This window comes from Pleurodeles waltl, chromosome 10 (assembly GCF_031143425.1).
Source record: "Pleurodeles waltl isolate 20211129_DDA chromosome 10, aPleWal1.hap1.20221129, whole genome shotgun sequence".
Classification (NCBI taxonomy): Eukaryota; Metazoa; Chordata; class Amphibia; order Caudata; family Salamandridae; genus Pleurodeles; species Pleurodeles waltl.
In genome coordinates, this window is record NC_090449.1 from 900,722,139 (window position 1) to 900,742,399 (window position 20,261).

Genomic DNA, 20,261 nt, shown 5'->3' on the forward strand with positions numbered 1-20,261 from the left:
CAACCACCTTCATACTAGATAGTCCATCTTCAGACCCAACCACAGCACAGAAACAGCCCTCATCGCAGCAACAGATGACATCCAGATGGTCCTTCACAGAGGTGACAATGCCACCCTCTCCCTCCTGGACCTCACTGCAGCTTTTGGTATCCATCCTCAATCAACGTCTGTACGTGGTTGGAAGCCAAGGACCCGCTCCCTACTGGATCTGCTCTTTTTTGAGTGGCAGAACAGTCAGCCGGCCTGGCTCCCTACCCATGGGATGCCCACAATCTCGGCTGTGGAGTTCCACGAGGATCTTCCCTCAGCCCAACCCTCATCAATGCATATATGATCCCAGTGCACAATTTCACACGCACTCACAACATCGACCTTCTTTCCTACACCGATGAACCTTAGCTCATACTCTCCCACTCAGACAAGGCTCCAAGCACCCAAAATAAGTTCACCATCTTCGTGACCAAAATACGGGACTGGATGAAGGTCAGCTGCCTCAAATTGACACTGATAAGACATACGTTGTGATCGTTGGTAAGGCCACCTTACCGTCAGACTCCACCTGTGGCCGACCATACTTGAACTCACACACGGCACCCAGGCCAGAAATCTTGGGATTGTTATCAACAGCAAACTCAATATGACCGACCAAGTCAATGCCATCACAGCTTCTTGCTTCCACACACTGAAGATACTAAGGAAAATCCACTTCCCCGGATCCTTATACACAAATGATTACAGTTCCAAATCCTCACCCACTGTTACAAAGCACTGCATAGCACTGAACCAGATAACCTCAATAGCAGCATTCACTTCCACCACCCATTCAGACACTTCTGTTCAGCCAGAATCCATCTGGCTCACATCCCACACATACACAAAACCAGATGTGGTTGGGCCACTCCAACATCACTCCTAAAGGATGGAATGACCTTCTGCTACACATCAGAGGTTCCAAGTTACTGCTTGACATTTTCAAGAAGCCAAATACCTGCTTCTTTGAATAGCCCGACATACACTTGGCTAGGTAAGACTTTCTCCTGCTCATTACCAGGATACCAAGGCGGGTGATAATGCACTTTTACCAAATACTCACAGATCACACTGCACAAATCACACTCCAGATCCGTTGATTTGTGAAAGCAGTGCAAGTACAGCAAATAAAATCTGGTATAAATGATTGCTGGTTTAACTGAAAATGCACTGGTATGCCTTGAGGAAATAAGGATGCATTAGGAGCAAGAAAGACAAAGGGATATGGTGGAGTCTAGAATTAAACTAAATTTAAAAAAAACTCCAACCTTCCTATTAAAATTTTAGTTTTTCATATGTTTTATTTGGAAATTAAATAAAATATTCCATAATTTGTACCTGTTGGCAGTATACATGTTTCTGTACCTTATGTGTATTGTTTCAAATCATAGAAATTGCTTAGACAGTGGTCCCTGGTTTTCCAGTTGTGATTCAGTGGGGGTCAACAGAAGTCAAAAAGGTTCAGGACTAAACCATAGGAAAGTTCTTGGTTATACCAGTATGTGTACTGAATTTGACTGTGACATTTTCACCATTATCCCACCACAAGGGTAGGTATGACCACTTAACCAAAAGGATGAAAATGTATGACTTTATCCACTAAGAAATCTAGTTTTCCAGTGTTTACTACTTTCTCAAACGAAATTTTGTATAATAGTATATATTTGTCTAGTTCAGTTTTATTTATTTAGAATGTTAATGTTATGTAGGAGCTCCCTGTAAGGACCCCATGTTCAGCTGTTCCTCCAACACTTACTCCGTTTCTTCTTCTGTGATGTCCAGGCTCCTGGAGAACACCTTTTGTGGGTGGGTGGTTGATGAGTTTATTTGGCCTTTGGTGCTATCTGATTTCATCTGACCTGATGTTTCAGTTCTGCTGGGGTTCCTGGTAGTCAGATAGTGTTTCACTGTCTTCACTGTAGTGGTTGTGCTGGTGCTTCAGTAACAGTTTTTTCGTTGCTTGCTAACCTGTGGCGGTCATGGTTTGGATGTCTATCTACCTGCCCAGGTCTGCTTCAGCAACTAGGGAGTGCTATTGCTGTTGATCTGCCAAATGTAGTGGCCTGGCTCTGAGGTTCCACTCTGTCTCTCTCTCGTTGACTGTGTCCAGGATTTTGGTCCTTCCTCACCAGCTGGGGTGTAGATGACTTCCTTTGAGACCTGCCCCAAGGCAGCTGCTCCTGTTTCACTTGTGTTTGCTTTGCTCTTGGTTTAGTTGGGCTTCTATAGTATTCCATACTGTCATATCTAATTCTCATTGACTTGAATGCTTGCCTTGAATGCTTGCTTCTCTTTAATGAAGCCATCTTTAAAGTTGGAGTCTGAATCATGACAAGGCTTCTGCCTATTTCATACAGGCTATGGGTGCTGCCTACTGCGGCTGGTAGACTCCCTCCACTGCCATGTTCCATGCTGATTTTAGCCCTGCCGTTATGGAGGCCATGGTTGGTCCTCACCATAGTGTTGCTCACTCGTTCTGTCTGTGTCTGACCCAGGTTGTTTTCTCCAGCTTTGGTTAGTGAGGGCCACTCTGATCTGGCAGTTACTTTCCTCTGACATGTGGTGCTTTTGTTGCTCCTTTTCGTGGACTGGCGTGGCCTGGCGACTTTTCCTCCTGCCGTTTTTTAAACTTTCTGTGCCATTTCCTTAAGTTTTGCCACATCTGCTGTTTCACCTGCTGCAGGCTCCACTAGCTCTGGTGCCTGGCATTGTCTGGCGGGAGGTGGCCAGATTGCCCTTTCCTAAATGCACATCCAGATCTTCATTGTTCTTGGTCGTGAACTGTAATACTCATGGCATGCTTTAAATAATAATAAAGTCGATATTTTCATTCCTTCATATTTTATGAGCATCTGACCTTTTAAACATGCTTTTATTTTGTAGGTTCAAGATTCTGGAAACAAGATGCTGAGGGGACTAGGCCAGAAGCGCCTCCTGAAGCGAAGCTCGAAACCAGAAGAAGCCCAAAACTCCTCCGAGTCCTCTGTGGTAAGCTTTTAGATTCCTCCTTCGGAAATGCAAAGGACAGGCAGTGGGCATGATCTTGGGCCTGTTTTATTCTATCACTTTCAAAATAGCTGCCCTGGTTGAGACCTTTCAAGAGTCCCTAGAAGTTCATTATGCTTCTGACATTTCTGACTCTTCTGTATTCTATAGAGATAACACAGGCTCTTAAATTGTTGTTTCCAAATGGCCATCCCTCCCCAGAACACAAATGATTTGCATCATTGTTCAATAATGTTTGTGACAATTGTGAGGCATTCTGCTGTGGTCAGGTTTGTTTTTTGGTTGGACCACTGCAATTTTCATTACTTCGAAGCACTTCTTCCTCATCCCAGTACTGTGACACTCCACTCCCATGCACTGTCTTCTGCTATAATGGGCTTGGCATTTTCAGGGTATGCTGGGGGTAGGAAAGGAGTTAGTGTGTCCTTACCAGAACACCAGGTGGCTTTGGCTTACCGAGGCTTGTGCACACCACCCTGTGCGCTCTATTGAGTTAGATGTATTTCCATTCTGTTCTCCAAGATAAGCATAAAGAGCCCTAACACATAGGCTAGAATGGAGGGAGGAGTGGTCACTTACACCTGAATGGGCTGTGCTTGCCCTCACACAATGCAGTTTCCAATCCCCTTGGTGTGAGTCTGCGGCCAGGCATGGGCAAGGCAGCATCTTGTGAACAACAGAGACTTTCCTTTGAAGTTTGCCTGCTTCGAAGGCAGAAAGGGGTATAAGTAGTGGACCCAAAACCCCAGATTTTTAGATTTACTTTTGGAACCAAGAGGAACCTCTGCAAAGGAGAAGAGCTGAGAAGTTCTTCCCCTGCATGTGATTGTGCTTTGTTGGGCTGTCCTGCAGTTGCTGCTTCTGCCTGAGCAAGGGGGACAAAGACTGGACTTTGTTGTATATTCCTCCTTGTGAAGAATCTCTAAGGGCTTGGACTGAGCTTGCCTCCTGTTTTGAAGTCTCAGGGCCATCAAAGACTTCCTCTGCCAGCACCTGGACTCTCTGCTGAGACTCCTGACCTGCCAGGTGGTGCCCTCTCATTTCCCTGGGCCCTTGAAAGGTGCAGCTGGGAGAACAAGGACAGAAATCCACGCACAGGGAGCCAAGCAGGGAACATTTTGATGCACCACCCTCAACGTGTTTGTAAAAACAATGCGTCATCTGCCTCGTGGCTAATTTCAACACATCACCTGCATCGCTGCTGGAGAAACGATGCAACACCCGCTTGTGGCTACTGAATATGACGCAAACCCCTTGCAACATGGTTTTCATCACCATGCGGCCCTATCTCTCACACATTGTTGCTGGGCATCAAAATCATCATGAACCTGCGCGGATCTGAGGTGTCCTGTCCAGAAATCGACGCATTGATCTCTTGGTGGAAAGAAAAAGGATGCATCGCTTAACTGACCGGAGAAGAAATGACACACCTCCTTACTTGCGAGTAAGGAATCAAAGCATCGCTGAGTTTTCCAACGCATGCTCACCTCTGCAGCTTTATTTTTGATGCAAACCAGGTACTTTGTGTAAAAGCAACATTCCCATTGTTTTTTTACAGAGTAAGACCCTTTTTATCCTAAAAAGTCCTATCTTGACTTGTGTATGTTGGATGTTTGTCATTTTGGTCTTGTTTGAGTTATATAAATATTGCCTATTTTTCTAAACTGGTGTGGTGTCCATTTTGTAATGTTTTCACTGTATTGCTGTGTGTTTTGGTACAAATACTTTACACATTGCCTTTGAGATAAGCCTGACTGCTTGTGCCAAGCTCTGAAGGGGTGAGCAGGGGTTATCTAAGTGTGTATCTCCTTGCCCTGACTAGAGTGTGAGGGTCCCTGCTTGGACAGAGTGCAAACGGACTCCCAACCATTTCTAACAGTGGTAATCAGCGGTGAGGATATAACTAGTATTTGTACTTGACATACAGTGATTAAGTGTACACTACTGTTTTCAGTGCATACCATTGCAGACCATTACATGACCACAGACCACTTTTTTTTCTTCTTTTTTTTTCTTTTTCTCTTTTTGGGCTTTTTCTGCTTTTTTGTGATTTTTGAACTTCTCATCAGGAACTCTTTGAAATGCTTTGGAACCTTGCACTTTTAAGTACAACATGTCTCAATCTGGGGATGCACCAGCTGTGGCTTCAAAGTCTGTTTTTGAGTTGGAAAAACTGGAGGAGTATACAGTGGCTCAACTGAAGCAGTTTTGTAAGGGTCTTGCCTGCCCAATCAAGAGCTCCTCCAGGAAAGAGGAGCTGCAAAGGGCATTGACGGCCTGGGTGGCAATCAAGGAGGCTGGGATGCACACAGAGGAGAATGAGGGTGAGGAGTTGCAGAGAAATACAGGTGGTGTAGTGGATGTGCCTTTTCTGCCTGAGGGGAGGGTGTCCAGGGCAGCTAGCATTGTGTCATCCAAGGATCTGACCCCTGAAAAGTTGCAGGACAGACAGACAGAGAGGGTGCACCAATTTGAGTTGGAGAAGCTTGAAATGGAGATGGAGGAGAGGAGGCTGGCCATTGAAGAGAAGAAGATGCTCCTGGCTCATACGCTTAGTTTGAGGGAGCTAGATCAGAGCAGCCAATCTAGTAGAGATGGTGGCAACAGTTCCTCAGTGCAGCCTGAAAGGAGGGTACACATTCCTAAAGATCTGTTGAAGCATTACAAAAGGGAGAGTGACATCTATCTGTGGTTCAAGGGGTATAAGTCTGCTCTCCACATGAACATGGTCCCTGAAGCACATTGGGGGGCGGTCTGTGGAAGCACCTTATGGTAGAAGGGAGGAACACTCTTGACATCCTTAGGGGATCCTCAGGGACTCGTCTACTCTATCACGAAGGACGCCCTACTCACAAGATGTCGTCTCACCCCTGACCAGTATAAGGACAAGATTACGTCATACAAAAAGAAAGAATCCCAAACTTGGCTAGAATGTGTTGACTCTTTCTGCTTGTCACTGGATGGTTGGGTGAAGAGAAGTAAGGTGGCAGCTTATGAGGGACTGCACAGTTTGATTACTTGGGAGCACTTGTATAGTCTTTGCTTTCCAGAGCTGCGCCAGCACCTAATTGACAGCAAGCTGACTGACCCCAGAAAGGTTGCTTAGGAAATGGACCGGTGGGAAAGCACCAGGGTCCAGAAGAGGTATGGGGGAAGACTCTGCGAAGGGTGGGCAGGGTCCATCTGAAGAAGTGGGAGGCTAAGTGTAAACAGGGAGTTCTCTAAAGAATCCCAACCTAGTTCCCAGGGTAAGGATTCCCAGCCCCCAGTTGAAAAGCCATGGGTCTCTAGAGGGAAACCTGCAGAGAAGGGTCCCTGCAAATGTTATGCATGTGACCAGGTGGGTCATGTGAGGGGGGACCCCAAATGTTCCAAGTCGACACTGGCATCCACTGGTGCTCAGTCACAGGGTTTGGCCAGTGTAGCACTTGGGGAGGAGTTGGTTCCAGGTGGGTGGGAGCCAGCCGAGATGACCCTTGTCTCACTATGAGACACTGAGATGGTTCAGAGGACCTTTGTGCCTGAGAACACTAAAAATTACAGGCAGTGGGTGACCATCAATGGACAGAGGGTGGAGGCTCTGAGAGAGACAGGAGCCATTGTGACTACTGTGAGAAGTCACCTGACATCTGCAGGGATGCACTTCACCAATTAGTTGCGTTAGACAACTCAGTGCGCCTATGCAGAGTGGCACAGGTTCCCTTTGAATGGAGGGGGGGTCTCAGGTGCCTTGAGAGGAGCTGTGAGTCCAACCATGCCTGTAGATTGTCTGCATGGCAGTCACCTGGAGGATTCCCCTTGGAAGGAGTTAGAACAGAGGTTTCACTTGGAGATATTGGGTCTGGCTGGGTGGGTGTGTGTGTCCACCCGGTTAATGACAGCCCGTCAGGGTGATCAGGAGGCCCTGGAGCCTGAAAGAGTGGCTCAGGTGTCTGCCTGAGGGAGGAAGAGCAAGAGATTCGGAAATTCCCATGTTTCGGGAGGAGGCTGAACCTGAGGGGGATGCCCCAGAGCCTACAGGGGAACAGGTGGCTGAACTGGGGGAAGTCCCTGAGCTGTCTCAGTAGCAGCAGGAAGGGGGACCCACCAGGGAAGCATTCTGTGAGGCACAGAAGTCATGCCCTACTCTGGAGGGTTTGCAGCAGCAGACTGCAGACCAGGCATCCGGCAAGGGGTCTGGTTGACATTTGATTTATTGGGAGGATGGGCTCCTGTATAGTGAGCCTAAGGTTGCTGCCCCTGGGTCAGCCTGTGAGCTGGTGGTACCACAGTGCTCCAGAGCCTTCCTACTGGGTCTGACTCATGATGTACCTTTAGCTGGACCTTTGGGGCAGGACAAGACCTTTGAATGGCTTGTCACCCACTTTTACTGGCCACAGTTGTGCAGGCACTCAGATATGCACTGTAGGTCTTGCCACACTTGTCAAGCAAGTGGCAAGAGTGAGGGGGAGAAATGTAAGGCTCCCCTCCAACCTTTTCCTGTTGTCAGTACCCCCCTTGAAAGGGTTGGTATTGACATTGTGGGGCCTCTGGATCCCAAGACAGCCATGGACAATAGGTGTATCCTGACAATGCCACCAGGTACCCAGAATTAAGATCGATCACTGCCCCTGTGGTAGAATGGTGCATTGATGGGGGTTTTTACCCACATGGTGTTCTGAAAGGAGGTGGTATCTAACAGGGGTACCAACTTCATATCCACATATATGAAGTCTCTGTGGAAGGAGTGTGGGGTAATCTACAAGTTTACTACTCCTTACCATCCCCAAGGAAGCGATCTGGCTGAGAGATTCAACCGCACCTTGAAGGGCATGATTATGGGCCTGTCCGAGCCCTTGAGGCATAAGTGGGACGTCCTCTTGCCTTGTCTTCTGTTCGCCTACAGGGTGGTGCAACAAAAGGGTCTTGGATTTAGCCCTTTTGAGTTACTGTATGGCCACCCTATCAGGGGACCTTTGAGTCTGGTTAGGGAAGGCTTCGAGAAAGCCTTCCGTAAGCCCCACAGAATGTATTTAGTTACATCCTGGCTTTTAGGAACCAGACTTCCCGCTTCAAGAAGCTTGCTCAAGAGGACCTGGAAGCAATCTAGGAAGATATGAAACAGTGGTATGAGCAGAATGTCACTCTGGTTGAGTTTCATCCTGGACAAAAAGTGTGGGTGATGGTCCCAGTGGAGCCTCACGCTCTCCAGGACAAATGAACTCGGCCTTTTGAGGTGGTAGAGCGCAGGAGTGATATCACCTATCTGGTGAACTTGCATACTCCTAGGAACCCTTTGAGGGTCCTTCATGTAAACCGCCTCAAGCCTCACTTTAAGAGGTCTCAGGTGACAATGCTCCTAGCAACAGATGATGGGGTGAGGGAAGAGAGTGAGCCTCTTCCTGACCTCTTGTCTGCTAAGGAGAAAGATGGGTCTGTGTGGGTGTTAGCCTCTCCCCTTCACTGACCCCAGAGCAACAGAGGGACTGTACCCAGGTGTCAGAACAGTTTGCCACCTTTCAGAGGCTAGTTGAGCAGGTGTTGGCGGGATTGGATGATGTCAGTGCAGCCTACCAGGATGATACTGCTGTGTTCAGCTCCACTTGGGAGGAACATTTGCAGCACCTCTGTAAAGTGTTAGAGGCCCTGCATAAGGCAGGCCTCACTATTAAAGCAAGTAAGTGACAAATAGGGCAAGGCTTTGTGGTATACTTGGGACACTAGGTGGGGAGTGGCCAGATGGCACCCCTACAGCCAAAGATTGACACCATTCTGGCTTGAGAGCCTCCCAAGATCCAGACTGAGGTGAGAGTCTTTTCAGGTCTCACAGGTTACTATAGGAGGTTTGTTAAAGGGTACGGCACCATTGCTGCCCCCTTAACAGAGGTAACTTCCAAGAAACAACCAAAGAAAGTGATGTGAACTGAGTCTTGCCAGACAGCTTTTGATGCCCTGAAGGCAGCCATGTGCATGGCATCCGTGCTGAAGGTACCCGACTTCTCTCAAGAATTTGTGGTGCAGACTGATGCTTCAAAGCATGGTGTAGGAGCAGTGTTGTCACAGCTAAATGAAGAGGGTCTAGACCAGCTTGTAGCCTTCATTAGTAGGAGGTTACTTCCCCAGAAACATAGGTGGAATGCAATTGAGTGTGAAGCTTTTGCTGTGGTCTGGGTGCTGAAGAAGCGGAGACCTTATTTGTTTGGGACACACTTCCGGATTCAGACTGACCACAGTCCCCTCAGATGGTTAATACAGATGAGAGTTGAGAACCCAAAACTGTGGAGGTGGTCCATTTCCCTACAGGGACTGGACTTTACGGTGGAACACCACCCTGAAACAGAACACACCAATGCTGATGGTCTGTCCAGATTCTTCCGCCTTAGTGATGAGAACTCCCATGAGGTTGGGTAGTTCTCCCCACATACAGCCGGGGAGACGTGTTAGACCAGGCATTCTTGGCGTAGTCTTCCCTGTTTTTTTGCCTCTACTTCCCATGTTTTGACTGTGTGCTGGACTCTGTTTTTGCTGTTTTTGGTTCTCTAGGCACTTTACCCTTGCTGACCAGTGCTAAAGTGCAAGTGCTCTCTGCGTAAATTGTATGTGTGATTGGCTTTTACATGATTGGCATATTTGATTTATTAGTGAGTCCCTAGTAAAGTGCACTAGAGGTGCCCAGGGCTGCCTGTAAATCCAATGCTACTAGTGGTCCTACAGCAATGGGTGTGCCACCCACTTGAGTAGCCCTGTAAACATGGCTCAGACCTGCCACTGCAGTGTCTGTGTGTGCAGCATTACCCTGCCAATTCGACCTGGCAAGTGTACCCAGTTGCCAGGCCCAAACCTTCCCTTTTTATATATGTGAGGCACCCCTAAGGTAGGCCCTAGGTGGTCCCATGGGCAGGGTGCAGTGTATGTTAAAGGGGGGACATGTACTGATGTGTTTTACATGTCTTAACAGGGAGATACTGACAAATTCATTTTTGCAAGGCAAATCTCTCATAGGTTAACATAGGGGCTGCCTTTAAATATCCTTAAAGTGTACAGAAGGAGATACAGAGTTTGGGGTCTCTGAACTCACAATTTACAAATATATCTTTTGGTAAAGTTGTTTTTTAAATTGTCAGTTTGAAAATGCCAGTTTTAGAAAATGGGCATTCTCTTGTGTTTACCATTCTGTGATTCTGCCTGTTTGTGTATTCCCTGTCTGGGTAAGACTGACTGTTGGGCTGTTTGTGAATCTCCAATAGGTAGTAACACAAATGGAGCTGGGGTGTAGGCTGCATATCCTGATAAGCCATGTGGGCTAGGGTGGAGGGAGGAGTGGTCACTGACACCTGAATGGGTTGTGCTTGTCCTTACCCAATGTAGTCGCCAGCCCAGTGGTGTGAGTCTGGGGCCAGACCTGGGCAAAGCAGAACAATAGAGACTTTCTTTTGAAGTTTGCCTACTTCAAATGCAAAAAGGGGTATAAAAAGTGGACCCAAAACCCCAGATTTTTAGATCTGCTCCTGGAACCAAGAGGAACCTCTGCCAAGGTGAAGAGCTGAGGAGAACTGCTGCCCCTGCCTGTGATTGTGCTTTGTTGGCCTATCCTGCAGTTGCTGATTCTGCCTGAAGAAGGGGACAAAGACTGGACATTGTGGTATATTCCTGCTTGTAAAGAATCTCCAAGGGCTTGGACTAAGTTTGCTTCCTGTTTTGAAGTCTCTGGGCCATCAGAGACTTCCTCTGCCAGCACCTGGCCCGGGTTTCATCACCGTGTGGCTGGATTTCTCACACATTGTCGCTAGGTGTTCAAAATCATTGTGAACCTACACGGATCCGAGGTGCCCTGTTTGGAAATCAACGCATTATTCTCTTGCAGGAGAGAAAAACAACACATTGCCTACCTGACCGGAGAAGAAACGATTCATGGCCTCACTTGTGAGTAAGGAATCAACACATCGCTGACTTTTCCGATGCAAATTCGCCTGTGCGTCTTTATTTTAGACGCAAATAGGTACTTTGTGTAAAAGCAACCTTCCTGTTGTTTTCCATGGAGTAATAAGCTTTATTTTAAAAATGTATATCTTGAGTTGTGTATAATGGATTTTTTTTGTTTTGGTTCGTTTGATTTAGATAAATATTGCCTATTTTTCTAAACTGGTGTGATGCCCATTGTGTAGTGCTTTCACTGTATTACAGTGTGTTTTGGTACAAATACCTTACACATTACCTTTGAGGTAAGCCTGACTGCTTGTGCCAAGGGGGTGAGCAGGGGTTATCTAAGTGTGTATCTCCATTGCCCTGACTAGAGTGAAGGTCCCTGCATGGATAGAGTGCAAACTGACTCTCAACCAGAGACCCCATTTCTAACAACACTACATACTTTTACAAAGCATTATTGTGTTGATGTAATAGCCCGCCAACAAGTCAATGTTGGTCAGTCAGTTATGCATACACTATTTCAAACCACTGCACCGTCCACAGGCTAGCCACCGCTTTTCTTGGAGGACTGCTTTACAGTCTACGCACAGCATATGTCTCTACAGCCACACATGCCTCGAACTGGAAGGGCTATTACTGATGAAGTATCTGTTTGTGGCATGTAGTGGACCACCCTCCTCCCTGTGCAGTCATCTGTCTATATTTTCATCTTTCTTTGCATGGACTCTTTACATCGCTTTGTTACACATTCCATCCTCACCCGGTGTGCAGAAACACAATTAACAATGGAGTTGATGCCCATGTGCATTATCAGCAAAAGGAGGAGTCCCTGAAACTCATGACTCGAAAGACTTCTTTGAAGAAAACAACTTGCACACATCAGCCCAACACTAGATGGCAGAAGTATGTTCAGCATGAGAATCTACAGCCCTTCATGCCACAAACAGATGCTTACTGTTTAATTAACATTTTCCTTGTTCAGGCTATATCTTCTGGCAAATTTGGTCCAGCAAAGTCATCAATAGACCTTTTTAACAGTACACCAAGTACCCCAAGTACAATTTCAGAATTAGAGCTAAAGCTCTCTACCACTCCAGTTCTCCATTTAGAGAGGTCTTTTAATTTATAAGGAGAATGCTTCCATTAACAGTGGCTTTCCAAGACTTAAACGCAATACTGGATGTGCTATATTGTCTTCATTTGTCTTCTTGGAGTCGTTAACCAATATTCTTTTATCTCTATTGATTAGCATATTGAAGGACAACAAAACAGTAGATAATCCAACGAATATTCTACATAAAAAATAGTTTAGGGTAGCTAAAAAGAGTAATTCCATGGATAAGGGTACACATGTATGTGTTTCCCTCAAAAAGAAAAGAAAATCATTTGCAGAGAAGAATTGTAAAACATCTGAACATGCAGACCGCTGCGATCAGGTCTACTCATTATGAATCTTTATTCAAATACTTTAACATAGTAGAGGAAACATCACATGAAAAAACCTAGTACTCTATTCCTCCAATGTTTTAAGAGAAAAAACATTCCCAATAAAGGAAGATGAGGGGACTTCCCCAGGTATGTCAATAGTTTCTAACCGACTTGTCAAGAAAAGTACAAAGACGCAGCCTAAGATAAATAGCCCAGTTCCAAATCTAAAGACTGAATTCTGGGGAAATCTGAAAAAGAGATGGCATAAGAAGTGCAAAAATTGCAGGCATATGAAAAAACATCTCTGGTATCCGTTCACTGTACGTGCTGCACATGTGGCATGCCTGTACCGGTTCCCTGTGCATAACACATAAAGGACAAAACCTGTGACTGTGGTCTTTGTATAGGTAGTGCAAACAGGATAATGCTTCTGTCTTTGCCCGGTCTGAGGTATGCACAGACCATGAAACACTGCTATGTAATTTGAGCAAAGAGCATGGTCTTCATATACTATGTAGCGTTCATATACTATGTAGTGTATATCTGATCCTGATTCAAAGGAAAGTTGTCATTGCAACCGCCTCTATTTCAGAGTACATGTTACTATTAGGTACATGTGGGTAGCAGTAGATCATCCAATATACCATTTACGGAGCATAGTTTGCATGTATTGTGAATATTGACCTTACCTAAAGAGGTGGGCAGAGTTATGTGTTACAGGGTGGTTGGTGCTGCAATGTTAGAGAATATTTAATTTGTACCAAACATTCCTTATGTCTAGCTAATAGTAGTGGAATATGATAGAGTGAGTATAATCACAGATGTTATTAAGTTTGTGGTAATGTGTACCTTTTTGGTTTATTTAAAATGGTGTGCGTGATAGGTCACTCTTTTGTGGCGGGCCAGAGACAGAGGAGTTAGGACCACAGTTTCAGTATCATTGAGTTGTGTTTAAGGGGAAGCCCAGGAATGAGATAGGCCATGTTGGAACCTAAGTTTCACCAGCCTCTGGGGAAGAGAGGGATTAAGGCACACATTCTGATCATCTATCTGGGGGAAATGATCTGACCTCATGTTGGAGGGGCCTCTTTTTGCAGGTTGTGAGACAGCATAATAGGAAATGGCGAGATAGTTTGGTTAGAAATCATTCCACATAGGGTGTGGCTGGGAGCTAGATCACCTGCTGCTTTTGAAATGTCCACAAGTAGAATTAATCTGTCCCTACAGAAATTTACAGCACAGCATGGACCCTGGTTTATCAGTCATGGACTGCTAAATAGGCATCTGACTGGTAATTTTGCACCAGATGGGATACACTTGTTCGATGAGGGTACAGACATTGTTCTGCTAAATATTAGGGATGCTTTGGAAAGGGCCGGCTGCACTTAATGGAAATGTGAGGTGAGCAGGTGGGGAGGAGGGCACAAAGGGGGGGGGATGTACCACAAGGTGCCACCCTGAGGCTTGGAGGAGTAACCAGGTGATGTGGAATGACGCGATGGCGCACCGTAATCCCTGAAGGGACCGTTGAAATCCTGAGCAACTGTGGAGACTGGCTGGAGTCTCGCTCTGACTTGTCAGGAGCATGACACAGTAGGGAGGCAGCCCACTTAAAGTCAAGAAGCTAATGAATCTACATGTGTTCATGTTGAAAACGCCAACAGGACAGCTCTCATTTTCCAAGGATGGCCTTACCACCCCACCCCCACCCCCCTACCAGCCCACTCAAGACCTGATTCTCAGGGCAATTAAACAAAGGGATGCACAGCGCTCCCCACCTAAGGTGGCTACCCATGTGCTCCGCTACTATCTTAGCAGGGATTCAACACTAGGATGCTGTCCCCTCTATATCTCTCTTCGTGCAATGTCCCAGGCCCAGCTCTCCCCGTGCTGCTGCATCGCTTTTGCTCCTGTCTTCTTGCTTTTTCCCCCATTTTTTGAGTGTCTTCTCTTTGCTTTTACCTTTTTCTCACTGCTTTTTTCTTGCTTTTCTCACAGTTTTTGTGTGACTTCTCCTTCCCTTTCCTCCGCTTTCACTGCTTTCTCTTTGGTTTTCCCCCCATTTTTTGTGTGCCTCTTCCTTGCTTTATCCCGTTGTTTTTTGTGTTTCCTTCTTGCTTTCCCCTCATTTCTACTGCTTTCTCTGTGCTTTTTTCCATAGTTGTTTGTGTGCCTTTTCCTTGCTTTTCCCCTGTTTTCACTGCCTTTACCTTGCCTTTTCCCTTATTCCCACATGCCGCCCATTATTTCCAGCCTCCTGCCTAGCCCCGCCCACCACCTCCTTGCATCTCCCCCTCCTCCCATGACCTACTTAATGGAGGCCTCTGCGTGACCCCCATTGAGCAGGTCCCAGGTCCAGCTGTCCCCGTGCTGCTACATCGCTCTTGTTCCTGTCTTCTCCTTAGTTTTTCCTCTGTTTTTTGAGTGCCTTCTTCTTGCTTTTCCCTCGTTATCGCTAACTTATTCATAGCCAGTACAAGACTTTTACACTATGCAGAGCAGAGTCTCAGAATGGGAAGCCATACTTGGCCAAATGGTTCTTGTATATGACCAGTGCCTCACAACGGGAAGCCATGCAACACTGATAATCCTGTAGATCCTAAATTGCCAACAACATCCTGACACAGCTAGAGCAGAATCAATTGCACAAGTACACTCAAGTGCAAGTCACAACAAAACCTGACATGATTATCCCAAGACATTAATTTCCTGATTTATAAGGATCATTCCTACAGATTGGGTATTGAGAACCCAGGCTTCCAGTAATGATTACCTCATAATCTTAGTGCAACCTGATTCAGTTCATTTTTCCTGTTAGTAACACTGACGTTTTAACATGTAAGTGGTCACTAGGTGTATATAGATCTATATATATATATATATATATATATGTTCGATGGCATGTGTAGCTGCAGATACACATGCTGTGCACGGTCCGCCATCTGGTGTTGGGCTCGGAGTGTTACAAGTTGTTTTTCTTCGAAGAAGTCTTTTCGAGGCCCGAGACCGAGGGACTCCTCCCATTTCGATTCCATTGCGCATGGGCGTCAACTCCATCTTAGATTGTTTTTTTTCCGCCATCGGGTTCGGACGTGTTCCTTTCCGCTCCGTGTTTCGGGTCGGAAAGTTAGTTAGAATCTCAGAAAAAAACGTCGGTATTGTTTGCGTTCGGTATCGGGTTAGTTAGAACAAATGGACACCGAATTTTGAAGAGCTCCGGTGGCTCTTTGGGGTTTTTTCGATCCCCCGTCGGGGCCTGGTCGGCCCGGCCACGTGCGACTTCAAGGCTCATGGAACGGACCCCATTCCGCTTCTGCCCAAAATGCCATCACAAGTATCCGTATACGGATCACCATCTGGTCTGTAACTTGTGCTTGTCCCCTGAGCACAAGGAGGATACTTGTGAAGCCTGTCGAGCGTTTCGGTCGAGGAAGACGCTGAGAGACCGAAGAGCCAGGAGACTACAAATGGCGTCCACGCCGACAGGTCAAGATCGTTTCGAGGAGGAAGAAGAAGCTTTCTCCGTCCACGAGTCGGATTCTGAAGAACTCGACGCCGAAGAAACACCCAAAACCGTGAGTAAGACGTCGAAAATCAAGACTCATGAGAAGTCCACAAAAGCCCAGGGGACGCCACCGCCAACAGGCCATGGCTTAACCCGAAAAATAGGTGACCCATCCAAGGCACCGAAAAAGGGCATGCTGGTGTCGAAGTCATCCGACTCCGGTCGAGATACCGCCACACAGCAACCTCGGAGCCGAGACAGCGGCTCCGAGAAACTTCGGCACAGAGACAGCAGCACCGAAGAATTTCGGCACCGAGACACCACGCCGAAAACAAAGAAGGTTTCTTCAGAGCCTAAAAAGACTTCCGAAAAGGTTTCGGTTCCGAAACATCCAGCCTCGGAGCCGAAAACTAGTTCCTATACAGAGGAACAAGGATTAACCTCCCAATTACATAGATTTGGAGAGGAGCTTCAAGCTGTAGAGCTTGACTACACGCAAAGAAGGCTTCATATTCATGAGGACACAGGGAAGATAACCACTCTTCCCCCAATCAAAATAAAAAGGAAACTTGCCTTTCAACAAAAGGACAAGCAACCACAGGCAAAGGTGGCAAGGAAAACAACCTCACCACCGTCTCCACCACCATCAATACATGCATCACCAGCAACAACTCCACCACTGATGCACTCACCAGCTCATACTACAATGAGTCAGGATGATCCCGATGCATGGGACCTTTACGATGCTCCAGTGTCTGACAACAGCCCAGGCTCCTATCCTACAAAACCGTCACCACCTGAGGACAGTACATCCTACACACAGGTGGTCGCAAGGGCAGCCGAATTTCACAACGTCACCTTAAATTCTGAACCAATTGAGGATGACTTTCTGTTTAACACCCTATCCTCCACCCATAGACAGTACCAAAGCCTTCCCATGCTCCCAGGAATGCTAAGACATTCAAAACAAATATTTCAGGATCCAGTTAAAGGCAGAGCCATAACTCCAAGGGTGGAGAAAGTACAAGCCCCCGCCAACAGATCCAGTCTATATTACAACACAACTAACACCAGACTCAGTAGTTGTCGGGGCAGCTCGTAAGAGAGCCAACTCTCATACCTCAGGGGACGCACCACCTCCAGACAAGGAGAGCCGCAAATTTGATGCAGCGGGAAAAAGGGTTGCAGCACAAGCAGCAAATCAATGGCGTATTGCCAATTCACAAGCACTTTTGGCAAGATACGACAGTGCTCATTGTGATGAAATGCAACATTTCATCGAACACTTACCCAAGGAGTTCCAAAAAAGAGCGCAACAGGTGGTGGAAGAGGGACAAAGTATCTCAAATAATCAGATACGGTCTTCCATGGATGCAGCAGATACAGCTGCGAGGACAATTAACACTGCAATCACGATACGAAGACACGCATGGCTGCGCACTTCAGGGTTCAAGCCGGAAATCCAACAAGCTGTGCTCAATATGCCATTTAATGAACAGCAATTGTTTGGGCCGGAGGTGGACACTGACATTGACAAACTCAAAAAAGACACCGATACAGCCAAAGCCATGGGCGCACTCTACTCCCCGCAGAGCAGAGGCACATTTCGGAAAACACCTTTTAGGGGAGGGTTTCGAGGTCAACCCACAGAAACCACAACCTCACAAACAAGGCCTACTTACCAGGGTCAATATCAAAGGGGAGGTTTTCGGGGGCAATATAGAGGGGGCCAATTCCCAAGAAATCATGGAAAATTCCAAGGCCTCAAAACTCCTCAAAATAAACAGTGACTCACAAGTCACACAACCCCATCACATAACACCTGTGGGGGGGAAGACTAAGCCAATTTTACAAACTTTGGGAGGAAATAACAACAGACACTTGGGTCTTAGCAATTATCCAGCATGGTTATTGCATAGAATTTCTCCAATTCCCTCCAAACGTCCCACCGAAAACACACAATATGTCAAAACAACATATAGATCTTCTAGGACTAGAAGTTCAAGCATTGCTACAAAAGGACGCAATAGAATTAGTACCACATCTACAAAAAAACACAGGAGTTTACTCACTGTACTTTCTGATACCCAAAAAGGACAAAACTCTGAGACCAATACTAGATCTCAGAACACTAAATACCTACATCAAATCAGACCACTTTCACATGGTCACATTACAAGACGTAATCCCACTGCTCAAACAGCAAGACTACATGACAACATTAGACCTAAAAGATGCGTATTTCCATATACCAATACATCCTTCACACAGGAAATACCTAAGGTTTGTATTCCAAGGAATACATTACCAATTCAAAGTGTTGCCATTCGGAATAACAACTGCGCCAAGAGTTTTTACAAAATGCCTAGCAGTGGTAGCTGCACATATCAGAAGGCAGCAAATACATGTGTTCCTGTACTTAGACGACTGGTTAATCAAAACCAACACGCTAAAACAGTGTTCACAGCACACAAAATATGTCATACAGACCCTTCACAGGATAGGTTTCTCCATCAACTACGCGAAGTCACACCTTTTGCTGTGTCAAGCACAGCAATACTTAGGAGCGACAATCAACACAGCAAAAGGGATTGCCACTCCAAGTCCACAAAGGGTTCAAACATTTCACAAAGTAATACAGGCCATGTATCCAACACAAAAGATACAAGTCAAAACGGTAATGAAACTCCTAGGCATGATGTCTTCATGCATAGCCATTGTCCCAAACGCAAGATTGCACATGCGGCCCTTACAACAGTGCCTAGCATCACAATGGTCACAAGCACAGGGTCAACTTCTAGATCTGGTGTTGATAGACCGCCAAACATACATCTCGCTTCTATGGTGGAACAGTACAAATTTAAACCAAGGGCGGCCTTTCCAAGACCCAGTGCCACAATACGTCATAACGACGGATGCTTCCATGACAGGGTGGGGAGCACACCTCAATCAACACAGCATCCAAGGACAATGGGACATACATCAGAGGCAGTTTCACATAAATCACTTAGAACTGTTAGCAGTATTTCTGGCGCTGAAAGCATTTCAACCCATAATAACCCAAAAATACATTCTTGTCAAAACAGACAACATGACAACAATGTATTATCGAAACAAACAAGGAGGGACACACTCGACGCAGTTGTGCCTCCTAACACAACTATTTGCAACAAAGGAAAACTCAAAATGCCAAAACTTCGCATCCAGGTACCCACAAGATCAATCCCAAGGCAATGCTCTATGGATGAACTGGTCAGGGATATTTGCGTACGCTTTTCCCCCTCTCCCTCTCCTTCCATATCTAGTAAACAGGTTGAGTCAAAACAAACTCAAACTCATACTAATAGCACCAACATGGGCAAGGCAACCTTGGTACACAACACTACTAGACCTTTCAGTAGTACCTCATGTCAAACTACCCAACAGACCAGATCTGTTAACACAACACAAACAACAGATCAGACATCCAAATCCAGCATCTTTGAATCTAGCAATTTGGCTCCTGAAATCCTAGAATTCGGACACTTAGACCTCACACAAGAATGTATGGAGGTCATAAGACAAGCTAGGAAACCTACCACTAGACACTGCTATGCAAACAAGTGGAAAAGATTTGTGTATTACTGCCAGAATAATCAAATTCAGCCATTACACGCATCTCCAAAAGATATAGTAGGATATTTACTACATTTGCAAAAATCAAATCTAGCTTTCTCTTCCATAAAGATACATCTCACCGCAATATCAGCTTACCTGCAAATTACTCATTCAACTTCACTATTTAGAATACCAGTCATTAAAGCGTTTATGGAAGGCCTAAAGAGAATTATACCACCAAGAACACCTCCTGTTCCTTCATGGAACCTCAACATTGTCTTAACAAGACTCATGGGTCCACCTTTCGAGCCCATGCATTCTTGTGAAATGCAATACTTAACGTGGAAAGTTGCATTTTTGATTGCCATCACATCTCTAAGAAGAGTGAGTGAGATTCAAGCATTTACCATACAAGAACCATTTATTCAAATACATAAAAATAAAGTAGTCCTAAGGACAATTCCACAATTTTTACCAAAGGTTATCTCACCGTTCCACTTAAATCAAACAGTAGAATTACCAGTGTTCTTCCCACAGCCAGATTCTGTAGCTGAAAGAGCACTACATACATTAGACATCAAAAGAGCACTAATGTACTACATTGACAGAACAAAACTAATTAGAAAAACAAAACAACTATTTATTGCCTTTCAAAAACCTCATACAGGAAATCCAATTTCAAAACAATGCATTGCTAGGTGGATAGTTAAGTGTATTCAAACCTGCTATCTTAAAGCAAAGAGAGAGCTGCCTATTACACCAAAGGCACACTCAACCAGAAAGAAAGGTG

The 20,261-nt window shown here is 45.8% G+C and overlaps 1 protein-coding gene across 2 annotated transcripts in view; it reads left to right on the plus strand.

Annotated features, from left to right (window-relative positions):
* The window catches only part of VPS50 (VPS50 subunit of EARP/GARPII complex), an 880,308-nt gene that overhangs the window by 46,411 nt on the left and 813,636 nt on the right, over nt 1-20,261 (plus strand). For both annotated transcript variants that reach the window (XM_069211661.1, XM_069211662.1), the window contains exon 2: nt 2,914-3,018. In XM_069211661.1, the coding sequence (XP_069067762.1) occupies nt 2,935-3,018 (84 nt within the window). In that variant the 5' untranslated portion in view covers nt 2,914-2,934. The remainder of the gene's footprint in view (nt 1-2,913; nt 3,019-20,261) is intronic.